The 12,845-nt window shown below is 55.6% G+C and overlaps 5 protein-coding genes across 5 annotated transcripts; 2 read left to right on the top strand and 3 right to left on the bottom strand.

Moving 5' to 3' along the window:
- Positions 1–751: 751 nt before the first annotated feature.
- BO70DRAFT_403130 (toxin biosynthesis protein) lies at positions 752–2,222 on the bottom strand (the record flags this gene model as incomplete). Its single annotated transcript, XM_025547029.1, has 4 exons — positions 752–1,640; positions 1,687–1,795; positions 1,844–1,982; positions 2,034–2,222. 4 exons carry the CDS (start codon positions 2,220–2,222, stop codon positions 752–754), a joined length of 1,326 nt encoding a protein of 441 aa, XP_025404540.1.
- Positions 2,223–3,135: 913 nt separating this feature from the next.
- On the top strand, positions 3,136–5,118 carry BO70DRAFT_425464 (cytochrome P450; the record flags this gene model as incomplete). Its single annotated transcript, XM_025547690.1, has 5 exons — positions 3,136–3,261; positions 3,308–3,458; positions 3,505–3,956; positions 4,011–4,254; positions 4,365–5,118. The coding sequence occupies 5 exons, from the start codon at positions 3,136–3,138 to the stop codon at positions 5,087–5,089; spliced, it is 1,698 nt and encodes a 565-aa protein (XP_025404539.1). The 3' UTR covers positions 5,090–5,118.
- A 707-nt stretch (positions 5,119–5,825) lies between these two features.
- BO70DRAFT_19485 (uncharacterized protein) lies at positions 5,826–7,800 on the bottom strand. The gene is made up of 2 exons (XM_025538535.1): positions 7,425–7,800; positions 5,826–7,261 (listed from the first exon to the last, which is right to left on the bottom strand). The coding sequence occupies exons 1-2, from the start codon at positions 7,576–7,578 to the stop codon at positions 5,997–5,999; spliced, it is 1,419 nt and encodes a 472-aa protein (XP_025404538.1). The 5' UTR covers positions 7,579–7,800; the 3' UTR covers positions 5,826–5,996.
- A 542-nt stretch (positions 7,801–8,342) lies between these two features.
- Positions 8,343–10,593, bottom strand: BO70DRAFT_357940 (putative nucleolin protein Nsr1). Its single transcript, XM_025542166.1, has 4 exons — positions 10,244–10,593; positions 9,584–10,177; positions 9,260–9,534; positions 8,343–9,203 (listed from the first exon to the last, which is right to left on the bottom strand). Exons 2-4 carry the CDS (start codon positions 10,169–10,171, stop codon positions 8,570–8,572), a joined length of 1,497 nt encoding a protein of 498 aa, XP_025404537.1. The 5' UTR covers positions 10,172–10,177; positions 10,244–10,593; the 3' UTR covers positions 8,343–8,569.
- Positions 10,594–10,872: 279 nt separating this feature from the next.
- On the top strand, positions 10,873–12,839 carry BO70DRAFT_328182 (dolichyl-P-Glc:Man(9)GlcNAc(2)-PP-dolichol alpha-1,3-glucosyltransferase ALG6; the record flags this gene model as incomplete). The annotated part of the gene is made up of 4 exons (XM_025540730.1): positions 10,873–11,196; positions 11,249–11,411; positions 11,459–11,957; positions 12,042–12,839. The coding sequence occupies exons 1-4, from the start codon at positions 10,962–10,964 to the stop codon at positions 12,837–12,839; spliced, it is 1,695 nt and encodes a 564-aa protein (XP_025404536.1). The 5' UTR covers positions 10,873–10,961.
- Positions 12,840–12,845: the final 6 nt, after the last annotated feature.

Genomic DNA, 12,845 nt, shown 5'->3' with positions numbered 1-12,845 from the left:
TACAAAAGGTCGGACGTCATGGTCCAGCATGGAGGGGAAGTACTGCGGCTGGAGATGATCTGAGTCAGACCATTTTTAACACAATAGAATAACTGGCTACAGATGGCCACAACCGCGAATACGTTTCAAGCGGATGCGCAGTGGAGGAACATCAGTTACTGTTGATTTAACTAACCGATCAGTACCGGTCAAACCTGTATCGGAATATCTACCACTACCATGGTCATAGAAGGAAGCTGATCAGCACGAAAGCTAAGCTGTCCGGTGCAAATATGAGTCAAAGTTGGGTTTCGAGTCCAGTGTCAGGGCTGGCCTCTGGGCGCTCATGAATAACAAACGGGTTATATAAGAAGAGCACAGGAGGAGTATGACGTGGAAGTCTTATCTCGCTTCGCAAATGCTCTTGTTATTTCAGGATGCATACACTTTCTTTGGTCTCTGTCGGCTCAGATTATGGTAGACGAACTTAGAGACAGACTACATGTCACATATGGACTGTTTGATACAGCTCTTTGACATTGTATATGGGACAAGCCAACACGGTGACCAGAAAGACTGACATCCTCGATCGCCTTCTGGATCGTGCTATAGTAATGAAATCTCCTCACTAGCAATATCAATTCAATTACGATAGTGGGAGGATGTAGAAATTCTGAATGCTTTTCTTTTGAGCTATATAGAGAGTAGATAGGTGTCAGGTGATATACCTTGCACAGCACCTGCTGTTGATGGCGCCTTCCGCTTCTGGACACTACAACTTCGACAACTTCGACAGTTTCTCGATCGCCGGTTCGTTCATCGTCTCCGCCACCACCCTCTTCCAGTCATTTGAGAACATAGATCTCTCCCGGGTCGACAACCCTTCCCATCCCTCAGCAATGCGCCGCTCGTCCTCCTTCCATTGCTGCAGCTCCTGTTTGATCCACGGCCCAAGTTCTTCTGCCGTCTCGGAAACCTTCTCGAGGGGCAGGGTGTGCCCAGCCTTTTCAATCGACAGATGCCTCACTCGGCCATGGTTCATGCCACCGCTCCCTCCAAAATCGGTACCCGTCCTCTTCGCCATGCGAACATGCGCCCCAGACTTGCTCAGTGGACTCTGTGCTCCGCACAGGAAGAGCACTGATGGTCGAAGATACGGTAACACTCTCCCTGCCAGAATTGGCTCCGGTCGATACGCTCGCTGATTAGGAAGTAACCCTCCAAGTATATCTGGGAAAAATAGTGGGTCGTGCGGTGGACTGGGGCCATCGTTCTCACTCTTGTTGTGTTCATCGGGCAGGCCTAGCTGCTGGTGGCGACGCGGGTTAGCACGGGTGTACATCATCGCTTCCTGATATTTCGTCGTGGCCAACGTCACAGGCCGCCCTGAGTCGATCGTCTGGCTTTCCTGAGGATGTGTTACTGTGGGAATATCGCGATATCCCCATCGGGCGAAGCGATCGAGCACACGCGGGTCCCAGAACCGGAGATACTTGCGCGCTTTCTCCGCTGCCGCAGCCCGCGAGGGCCATGTGTCGCGTTTCTTTGCGGTCATGAACACGAGATGCGGGCCATTTCCATCAAGGCTGCTGTCGATGATGTATGGTTCGACCAGCAGGAGGGAGGTAAATAGCCGGGGGTGGATCACCGAGAGAAGGACTCTGCAATCACTTAGTAACTACCAGTTCTTTTTATCGGAGTACGTACAGCTGTGTCCCGCCCACACTATGCCCTACCCCCATGATAGGTCTGGGCATCTTGTCTCGGAACTGGTTGATCATGAGCAGCATGTCGCGGCTGTGATCGGTCCATGATGCTGATACTGTCAGTAGGGGATATGCAGAATTATCTTAATATAACTGACGGTCATTTCCCAGATAGTTCTCGTTGTGGATGCCACTGGCGCCTTGATTGGCCGCATCAGCGATCCAGATGGAGCGGATGCGAAATCCCTCTTTTTTGCTTCGTGCATAAAGCTCTTCCCAGAGAGGTTCATAGAGTTCCTATATCTTTCTGAGAAATTGCCATGATATAGTGCAAACACATGGTCATACCTTTGCGAAACCTGTTCCATGAGCGGCGACGATGGTGAGATCACCAGGTTGAGGCTCAGGATTGTCGAACGGAGTATATTGTTTGATGCAGAGCTTCAAGGGTGCATTTTGAATGGTCGTGGCTCGAGGGTATTCTCGGATGTATTGGGCATCGATGAGATGCTCTGTGATGGTGAAAGGGAATGACATCTTGAGGAGAGGGTCAGACTGGAAACTTGTAAGTGCTCTATCCAGCGTGACAGGGCTTCCCTATTTTCTGGCTTATGCGAAGGGACAAACCCAGACTGATCTATCCCAGAATATTTCCCTTAGTAAGGATGAGTGTTCTAAGTCCAGCGGCACCTTCACCGTCAACTACAGTCTCGAGGGAGTCTCAGATCTCGGGCTGACCTCATAGCGGTCTACAGCCCCATAATATCGGCAGGAAGGGTCCATCTCCAGCTCACCGGACCGCTGGCAATTACCCGAAGCGGGAAATGGATGAGCTGGTTGCTGATCGTGGGTCCAATCTTGGTTCCGCTGGCTGCACATACCAATTGACACATCATGTGTCTGACATACAGAACATGGCAGCAATTTGGAGGCCATGCTAATTCCTTAGTACTGACTTAGTACTGATAACATCTCAGTATCGCCTTCAAATATTTCATCATTCGCTCTCTGGCCTTGCAGTGACGATTATCAAACTCACGTACAGAGCAGCCACGAGGTGGATCAGGTTCCCGCTTCTTGCCACGGACGGCACGAACCAGTGTTCCCAGTTCCCACACCAGTATCTTGATCCACGTCGATCTTGGCGTGTATCCTGCAGTGGCTCGATCGATCTATCACATTCCATTTGAGATATGCTCACTACTACCTCATAGGATTGGCCCGGATCGTACTTTGGGTGTTGCGTCACAGCGATAAGAAGCACTATGCGCCTTGCAGATCTCTGCTTCTCCCATTGTCAAATATCAAGTTGGATGTCTTATATAATTACAACAATGACTCGCCACGAGTCCCACAGACCTTCTCTGCGCGGGATGGGTTTTCCTCATGCGCTTGATCTGGGGCTGAGGGGCTCAGGGGCTCCTTAGAACAGGGTTGCTCGCTTCGTCCCATGAGTCTTATATCAAACCCTGTGTCCAGTGCTGCTGTTGTCGATATACCCTTAACAAAAATACAATCCAGGTTCAGTATGACCTTGTACATTTTGGCTGCGACCACAGCAGCAACTTTACTCTATGTACGTGATCCGTGCATTAACCAAACACCCAAATCTGACAAATCAGGGCTGCATACTCGCCATATACAGACTCTTCTTCCACCCTCTGGCCAAATACCCAGGACCACGCCTAGCCGCCCTGACAGATTGGTATGCAACATTCTACGCATGGCGAGGAGATCTGCACAAGAAGAACCGCCAATGGCACGACAAATATGGTACGTACAGGATCTCGCGGCATCAGACTTCGAGTAACCGCTCCAGGCATGACGGTCCGCTTCGGGCCCAACGCACTCTGTTTCAACTCCTCCACTGCCATGAATGATATCTATGGTGTCCGGGCCAACGTGCGCAAATCCGACGGATATGCCTCGTTGTCCGCGAGCCGTTGCACCCCCAACACGGTCACCACAATCGACAAAGGTGTCCACGGCTTCAAGCGCCGCATCATGGCCCAGGTATACACCGAACGAAGCCTCAAGGAGATTGAAGACCGCATCCTCGACAACATCTCCGACTTTGTCGACGTACTCGGCTCAGAATCAAACGCCATGACAGGCTGGACTGCGCCCAAGGATATAGCGCAGACATGCGACTGGCTCACCTTCGACGTCATCAGTGATCTCTGCTACGGCGAGGACTTTGACATGCTCCATTCCAGCGAGATGCGGTGGTTCCCATCTGTGGTCCGCAAGATCGCCCAGCGCAGTATGATGGTATGCTTCCAGTCTCATTCCCCCAATTTGACCCGCCCTCTCTAACTGACTCAGGGCCTCATCCAACCCAAATTCTTCCAACTCAAACTCGACACCATCCTCCTCGCCAACCAATACAAGGACATCATCGCGGCAGGTGCCTGGGTCCGCCAGCGCGCCGAAGCCCGCGCCCAACTGGGCAACGACATCAAAAAGAAGGACATGTTCTACACGCTGATGAACGCCGTCGACCCGAAAACCGGGCTGCAGTTCACCCAGAAGGATCTGTGGGTTGAGTCCATGCTGTTGTTAGCAGCGGGTGCGTCTCCTCTAACCATTCCATCATCCCATCCCTCCCCTCATATCGAACGAACAATCGACTCTAATACAATATTATTATAAATACAGGCTCCGACACAACCTCCACAGCTATAAGCGCTGTAATCCACTACCTCCTCCACCACCCCACCCACCTAGCAAATCTAACCCGCACCCTCCGCACCCTCTTCCCCACCGAAGCCTCCATCTCCTTCTCCAACACAACCCTAAACACAGAAATGGAAACAGAAGCAGAAGCAGAGAAAAGCACAGACACCCTCCTGACATGCCCCCAAACCGCGCTCCTCCGCTCCTGCATCAACGAATCCATGCGTCTCGCCCCCTCCGTGTCGAGCGCACCCCCGCGCACCGTCCTACCCGGCGGTCTGCTCGTCGACGGGGAGCCCATCCCCCCTGGCACCACAGTCGGAACATCAATCTACACGATCCATCGCAACGAGGAGTACTTCGACCACCCGGATGAGTTTGATCCGCTGCGGTGGATGGATGAGGATACTGAGATAGGAAAGGAGAAAGTGAGGCGCGCGGGGATGGGGTTCGCGCCGTTTAGTGTGGGCGCGAGGTCGTGTGTCGGGTGGAGATTGGCGTGGGTGGAGATGAATGTTGCCATTGCGAGGGTGTTATGGAGGTTCGATATGAGGTTGGCATCTGTAGCTGGAGATGGAACTGGAGCGGGGTGTTCCTGTGGTAGTGGGAACGGGGTAGGCGAGAAGGGCAGGGAAGGGGGTTGTGACTATGAGTTCATGGGGTGGGTGACTTCGTCGGCGGAGGGGCCGGTGGTGGAGTTTAGGAGGAGGGATGATTTAGAGATGTGATGATTCTGTGGAAAGGAGCGAGGGTGTGGTGTGGTGTGGTATAGATAAAAATATGTGTGATGATATCATGAGCCATAATCTAGATCATCCGATGTCGGGTATGATGTCCGGTTAGCCCATTCCATCCTATCCTATCCTATCCCTGTCTTCATTATTGTTACAGGGATGCTATAAGGCTGTCTCATGGTACTATCTATATCTACTGTTACAAATGAGATCTTATTGGATGGGGCTCACATATGTACTCAAGCATACATTGACTAACTATAGTACCTGCCCACCTAGTACATAGTAGTGATACCTAGGTAGCAAGGAGAGAAGAAATGGGTATTACTGACAAGAAAAGACAAGACAACACAACACAAAACAACACAACACCGAACTCCCTATCCACACCAGCCAGCAGAAACAGAAACACCAACACAAACAACCACACAAAAATAAATGTAACGCCCTCCCGCCCAGATAGATACATAGATTACTTTTCTTCTGGCATCATGGCTATGATTCACGGCTCACGGTCCTGTCTATGGTCATGGTCCGGTCCATGCCGAGGAATCAACTAGACCGAACAGAGCAGACCAGACCAGACCAATGGAAGTGAACCAACCAGCTATGATGCATGCAATCCACCGCCGCCGGCGCCACCACCAACGAAACATATCATGAGGGGGGACATAAGGAAGAATGGAGAAAGGGAGAGAGAGGAACAAAGGAAATGAAAGAAGAAAACGCCAGAAGAATCCAGAATCCAAATCAAAATCCACATGGTTTCATATCCCGTAGATGCCATTATTGTCATTGTCATCGTCTTCATCGTCAAGACATGTCATATCCTATTTGGAAAGAAAGAAATATAGATAGATGGGGTGAGTATGTGAGGGGGGGGGAAGAGGGAGGGAGAAAATCACGCAATAATGCCCGATGCAGACGTCCCCGATCCCCAGCGGAAGCGCTTCAGTCCGCCGCGCACGGCTTCCTGGCCGCAGGCTCGACTGGGGATACTGCCCCCGTCGGAGGCCATCACGGACCCGAACCCGGTGGTGCTGTTTGCCTCTAGCTTGCCGACTTCGCGGCCGAGGACGTAGCCTGCGGAGAAGCTGATGGCGGAGAAGAGCACCACGACGCCGGCGCTGATCACCCAGGTCATGATGGTGGGAGTGGCGGTGACTGAGTCCGCCGTGCTGGCGCGTCGGCTCTTCTTGGCGGAGGAGGCATGGCTGCGGTCTTTGGAGGAGGGGCTGGATCGTCGCTTCGGGCTGGGTCGAGGGGCAGGCGGCGGCGGGGTGGGTCTTAGCCGCGGGGCGCGAGTGGGGGCGTGCGTCTCGCCCGTCCCGGGTGTGATCTCTTCCTCCCCTTCTTCGTCGTCTTCTTCTTCGCAGACTTCCTCGCCCATGGCGACGGACTCGGAGACGAGGCGGAAGGATGACGGGTGGCCCCGTGATGGACCGGGTTGTTGGGGTTGGGATTGTTGTTGGGCGTCTGATTTGGGCAAGCCGCGCGCGGCAGCTGCGCAGGAAAGGAGGGTGGAGAGACTGGCTCGCAGCGCGGCGTCGTGGTCTGCGTGGTGAGATGGGGAAATCATGCTGAAGGGACTGTGTTGCTGGGAAGGTCTACGGGCGGAGCGGATGCTGGCCTGGGAGTCTCTTCGGATCGCGGTCCGGCGGCTGGAGTTGGACACTTCGCTGGGCTGGGGCCGGTGTCTCTCCGTTGGCCGCGTCCAAGAGGGGTTCTGAGATGCGGGCGGGTGGGAGAAAACGTTGGGTTGTGGGACGAAGGGGGATGAGGCCATGCGCATGCCTAGGGCTGTGGAGTTGTCGTCGTCATCGTCGGTCGATGCCTCGTCCAGGGGAGAGATAGGAGCCGGCTGTGGTAGGAATGGACGTCCCAAGGTTGGACGGGCCATGTCCTCGTTGGAGCTGCTGAGGATGCGGTCCGACTCGCTCTCACTCTCCTCATATTCATCCTGACTACTGCTTTGTTCGCGAGACGAGTAATCGACCTCGGCGGTGGTGACGGCGGCCAGGTGTTGCAGGCGTCGTCGGCGGCTACGGTGGTACGGAGTGCCTCTGTTCTGCTCGACGCGCAGGCCGGTGGTGATGATGTCGTCGCAGGTCCCGGCGGAGGACAGGGAGGAGGAAGAGGGCTGGGAGGCGACCTCGATCCAGGAGTCTATGTAGTAGCGGAGTGAGTACATGGTGGTGGTACAAGAGGGGTACTGCTAGGAGGGGAACAATATGGCGGTAGATGCAGATCGGATGGAATCTGCAGGGGGGGGGTTGCAGAAAGGACCGCGTAGGGCAGATATCTGGGGAGCAGAACCAGGATGACGCACCTTCGGACCTCGTGGGCGCGCCAGCAGCAGGCGACCGGGAGTGGTGGAGGGAGAGAGGCTCGCGCGGCGGCTGATGGGTATCTCGCGTCATTCGCGCGAGGGATCGAGGGTCGTCTTGCACCTGACCCAGCAGGTCATAGTGGCTGGGTTGCATGATGTGGACGTAGATACAGATAGGGATAGAGATATAGATATAGATAGAATAGAAGGGGAGGGGTAGAGCACGAGCAAGAGGGAGGGGGTGGAGGAGGCAGGGGAATAAATACGGTCACGGTCAAGCAGCGGTGGGGAGACGGATCTCAGGCCACGGGGAATGCAGGCGGACCGTCAAGGCAGGAAGGCAGGAGGCAGGAGTAAGTACTAAGTAGAGCGGTCAGGGAGGGCGGGGTTGAATAGGGAGGAGAGGAGATGGAAGAGAGATGGCGATTGGATCTGCAGCACGATGGAGACCGATGGAGACCCGTGGATTAGGTTGACGATTATCTTATCAGCCAGAAGTATGAGGCGATCGCTCGAGGGGTTACAATGAAGCACACCCGCAAGGGGACAGGAAAGTGACAGGCTCAGTCAGTCCAGCCGTGTGAGTGACTGCGATGAGATGAGAGTTGGGTTGAGAGAAAGAGAAGAGAGAAGAAGAAGGGAAAGGGGAAGAGAGGCGCAGAAGAGCAGGAGGGAGGGAGAGTCAGTGAAGAGAGCACGAGGCCTGATCAGCCCGGCAGCCCCCCGCCGCCTGCTGACTTGGCCCGTCCCCGTCGCGTGCTCGCATTGGCTCCCGGCACGCAACACGAAGCCGATCAGGCTGGTCCAACTGATACAAAGAACAAAGTAACAAAGGCTGGGGGGTTACGGTAGTGACGGTAGGACAGAGTGGATATATACCTATAGGAACTATAGTGAGTGTGGTGAACTGTGGTGTATAAAATAAATCAATGTGGTCATAGCCATTCATTAATGGTTTCTATCCTAGATGATCATACTACGTCATCAACTATGGATAGCTGGGAAAAGATAATAAAACAATGCAAAGAGAAACTTTTTCAGGTGCCGGAAAACAGTCAGCAGAAACAACCCACATGGTTTACAGTCGCATCCCAAATGAACTCCCGTGCCGAACAATTCAAGTTTTCATGAAATCAACCAAACCCTTAGAAGGTGACCTTGGTACCCTTGTACTCAGGGATACCACCGCGGGCCTTGTTGGGGGCACCGCCGCCGCGGCCACCGAAGCCACCGCGGCCACGGCCACCTCCACGGCCACCGTCACGACCACCACCGCGGCCACCGAAGCCACCACGGCCACGGCCACCACCGCGGCCACCACCGAAGCCACCACCACGGCCACCGTCGTTCTGGCGGGGGGTGCTGAAGTCCAGGCGGAGGGGACGGCCGCTGAGCTCAGCGCCGTTCAAGTCGTTGTAGGCGGTACGGGCCTCGTCGATCGAAGAGAACTGGACGTAACCGAAGCCCTTGGGGCGGCCCGACTCGGGGTCGGTGGGCAGGCGGATGCCGAGGACGCTGCCCTTCTCGCCGAACAGCTCGTGCAGGGAGTCCTCGTTGGCGCCGAATGCGATGTTGCCGACGAACAGGGTGTCACTCTCGGGGCTGGCCTGGTCACCGAAGCTACGGGCACGGTTCTGGGCACGGTCACCAGCGTCCTTGTTGGCGGGACGGCCGGTGGCGTAGTCGAGATTGATGGTACGGCCGTCAATCTCGGTGTCCTTCTTGCCCTTCATGGCCTTAGCGGCATCGACGGCGTTGGTGAACTCGACGTAGCCGAATCTGAGGCGGGTTAGCGTGATTCCATCAACAGTCAGAGAAATACAAGGTAAACTCACCCACGAGAGCGGCCAGTCTCACGCTCAGTCATGATACGCACACCGGAGAGCTCACCGAAGCTCTCGAACTCCTGGGTGAGCCAGGCCTCGTCGACGTTCCAGGACAGGTTGCCAACGAACAGGTTGGCGGAGGCACCGGCCTCCTCGGTCTTGGACTTCTTGGGGGTGGGCTCGGCCTCCTCAGAAGCCTTGCGCTTCTTGGAGTTCTTGGGCTCCTCGCTCTCCTCAGAGTCAGAGGCGTCGGAGTCGGAAGAGTCGGAGTCAGAGTCGGAAGACTGGAACGCAATTAGTATCGGGTTGTCAGGAGGGATCATAGTAACATACCTTCTCGGCCTTCTTCTCCTCCTCCTCGCTCTCGGAGTCAGAGTCAGAGTCGGAGTCCTCGGACTCAGACTTGGCAGCCTTCTTAGCGGGCTTCTCCTCCTCGGACTCGGAAGAGTCAGACTCGGACTCAGAGTCCTCGGACTCAGACTTGGCAGCCTTCTTAGCGGGCTTCTCCTCCTCAGACTCGGACTCGGAAGACTCGGAGTCGCTGGACTCCTCCTTCTTGGCGACCTTCTTGGTCTCCTTCTTGGCGGGCTTCTCCTCCTCGGACTCGGACTCAGACTCGGAAGACTCAGACTCGCTGGACTCCTCCTTCTTGGCAGCCTTCTTGGCGGGCTTCTCCTCCTCGCTCTCGCTGCTGGAGGAAGCGTCGCTCATCTCCTCGTCGCTGTCGGACTCGGACTCGGAGGACTCGCTGGGAGTGGGCTCCTTCTTCTTCTTCTTATCCTTCTTGTCATCCTTGGTCTGCTTGGCCTTGGCCTTGGGAGACTGGGCGGCCTTGGTCACACCAGCATCCTTGACCTTGCTCACGGACTTGTCAACCACCTTCTCGGCACCCTTCTTGGAAACGGACTTGGTCTTGGACATTTTGATCTATCAGAGCGATGATTAGTTGGGACGTTGGAGGAGGAAGGGAAGAAGGAAAGAAGGATTACCAACAGATTCAAGTTAACAACACGTGGTTGGCAAAAAAAAAAGTTTGCAAAGTGCGGCAAGAATCCCACAATAATCACCCGATTTGTTTGACGAATACCCACAGGTAACCCACAACGGACAGTGTTCAAGCCCACACGAGACGACAGGGAAGCTACCGTCTAAGATATGAAACCCACGAGAGTATGCTACAGCCCACAGCCCTCAAGGTAATAAGCCCACAAGATGTCTGTTTGGAAGTGTACCTAGTAAGATACAGCCCACGGAACTGAGTAAGGGATAAAAGAGATAAAAATGGATGGAAGAAGGGGAAAGGGGAGGATGGATGAGATGAAAGAAGAAGAAGAAAATTCCGCGCCGGGGGGAGCTCTGATAAGGCACTGGAGAAAAAAAAAAAAATCTGGAGGCTGGCAGAAAAAAATCAACAGTCCGACCGCCCACTGTTTGTGGTCTAAACCAGGAACTAAGTGGGGAACTGCTTTCGGCGCTAACCCGACGGGGACTGACTCCGGAGGGGCTTCCCATTGGTCGACGCGACCCGTTGGAACCAGAGTGTCCCGTCAGTCTGTCCACCACTGACCACTGACCACTGACCACTCACCACTACCTACTATCTACTATACTACTCCTCACTCCTGAGCTCCCTTCGGCCATTCCCGCCTCATCCGCCATCAATTGCGCGCAATCCATGGGCTGCTTTTAGCCTGATCACTCCTTGCTCACCATGGCCCCTCCACCGTCCTCCTACCGCCCCCGCAAGAAGAGAAAGTTCCCCTCCTCTTTCACCGGCTCCAACAACTCCCTCATCGTCGAGACCGACGGCAAAGCGTCCCCGGCCTTTCCCCTGGTGTCCTTCTTGTGGTCTGCCCGGGCCGGTGTCTCCCAATGGCTGGTGCTGCCTCTGATCCTGATGGCCGTGGGCCTGTTCCGATGGGCTGTCAGTCTGTGGGGATACTCCGGTATGCAGCCAGCACTTCCATGCGCTCAAACAGGAGATACTGATCAGACCAGGCTTCCAGGTACCCCCGATGCATGGTGATTTCGAGGCGCAGAGACATTGGATGGAAATCACAATCCACTTGCCCGTGGCCAAGTGGTACCTGTACGATCTGCAGTACTGGGGCCTGGATTACCCGCCGTTGACTGCCTACCACAGCTGGCTGCTAGGCAAACTGTACGTCCTCCCGTGGCATCTGACATTTGCATAATCTGACTGAGCAGTGGCTCTCTCTTCGACCCCGCATGGTTTGCCCTGGACGAGTCTCGCGGCTTCGAGGACCCCCTCCTGAAGGTCTTCATGCGCGGGACGGTGATCGCCTCGGAATACCTCATCTTTATCCCGGCCGTCGTGAACTTCCTGCGTCGCTACACCCGGACGCAAAACGTGCCGGTCTGGTCCGCCTCCATTGCTCTCGTCGCGATCCTCCTCCAGCCGGCTACCATCCTCATTGACCACGGTCACTTCCAATACAACACGGTGATGCTGGGGTTGGTGGTTGCGAGCCTGGATGCCATCTTGGCCGGACGCATGCTCTGGGCGTGCATCTTCTTCGTGGGGGCCCTCGGGTTCAAGCAGATGGCGCTGTACTATGCCCCTATCATGTTCGCTTTTCTCCTTGGCGTGTGTATCTTCCCCAAGATCCACATCATCCGCCTCCTCTGCATCTCCCTCGTCACCGCCGTCGCGTTCGTGGTCCTCTTCCTACCACTGATCCTCGGAGTGACCGGTGCGGACGCGCGGGAGACTCTGGCGGCGGCCCCACAGCCTCCGCTGCTACAGTTGCTGCCGGTGGAGCTGGACAAGCAATCCGTGCTGTACGCGGTCGCCTTCCAGCTAGCGCAAACTATCCACCGCGTCTTCCCCTTTGCCCGCGGTCTGTTCGAGGACAAGGTCGCAAACGCCTGGTGCGCCATCCACACGTTCTACAAGCTGCATCGGTTTGAGGCCAGCCTGCTCCAACGGATGTCCCTTGGTGCCACCCTGGCATCGATCCTGGCTCCCTGCGCCATCATCTTCCGTCACCCGCGCGCTTCGCTCCTCCTGCCAGCCCTGTCCAGCGTAGCCTGGGGCTTCTTCTTGTTTTCCTTCCAGGTGCACGAGAAGAGCGTGCTACTGCCGTTGCTCCCCATGACCCTCCTCCTGGCCGGCGATGGGGGCCTGAGCAAGGAGACCCGCGCGTGGGTGGGATGGGCCAACATCCTTGGCTCGTGGACGATGTTCCCTCTCCTCGCGCGCGATGAGCTCCGCGTGCCCTACTTCGTTATGACCCTCCTCTGGGCCTTCCTGCTGGGTCTCCCTCCCACCTCTCTGGAAATTTTCCGCGGCCGGGCTTCCCTAGAAGACAACACCCTTGGCGCCGAGCTCCACGTGCTGACCAAGCTCCTGCACGCCTGCTTCTACCTCGCGATGATCGCGTGGCACGTGCTCGAGGCCTTCGTGGCACCTCCCCCTGGCAAACCAGACCTGTGGGTGGTTCTGAACGCCCTGATCGGAGCGGGAGGGTTCGGTATCGCCTATCTGTGGTGTGCCTGGAAGTTGATCCAGCAATGCCGTCGGATCGACCAGAAGGCCGCGGACGAGACAGACAAGAAGAACCAGTAATGGGTG

Source organism: Aspergillus heteromorphus (genome assembly GCF_003184545.1).
Source record: "Aspergillus heteromorphus CBS 117.55 chromosome Unknown BO70scaffold_1, whole genome shotgun sequence".
Classification (NCBI taxonomy): Eukaryota; Fungi; Ascomycota; class Eurotiomycetes; order Eurotiales; family Aspergillaceae; genus Aspergillus; species Aspergillus heteromorphus.
The sequence above is the reverse complement of the archived record's forward strand: the minus strand, read 5'-3'. Positions and strand labels throughout refer to the sequence as shown.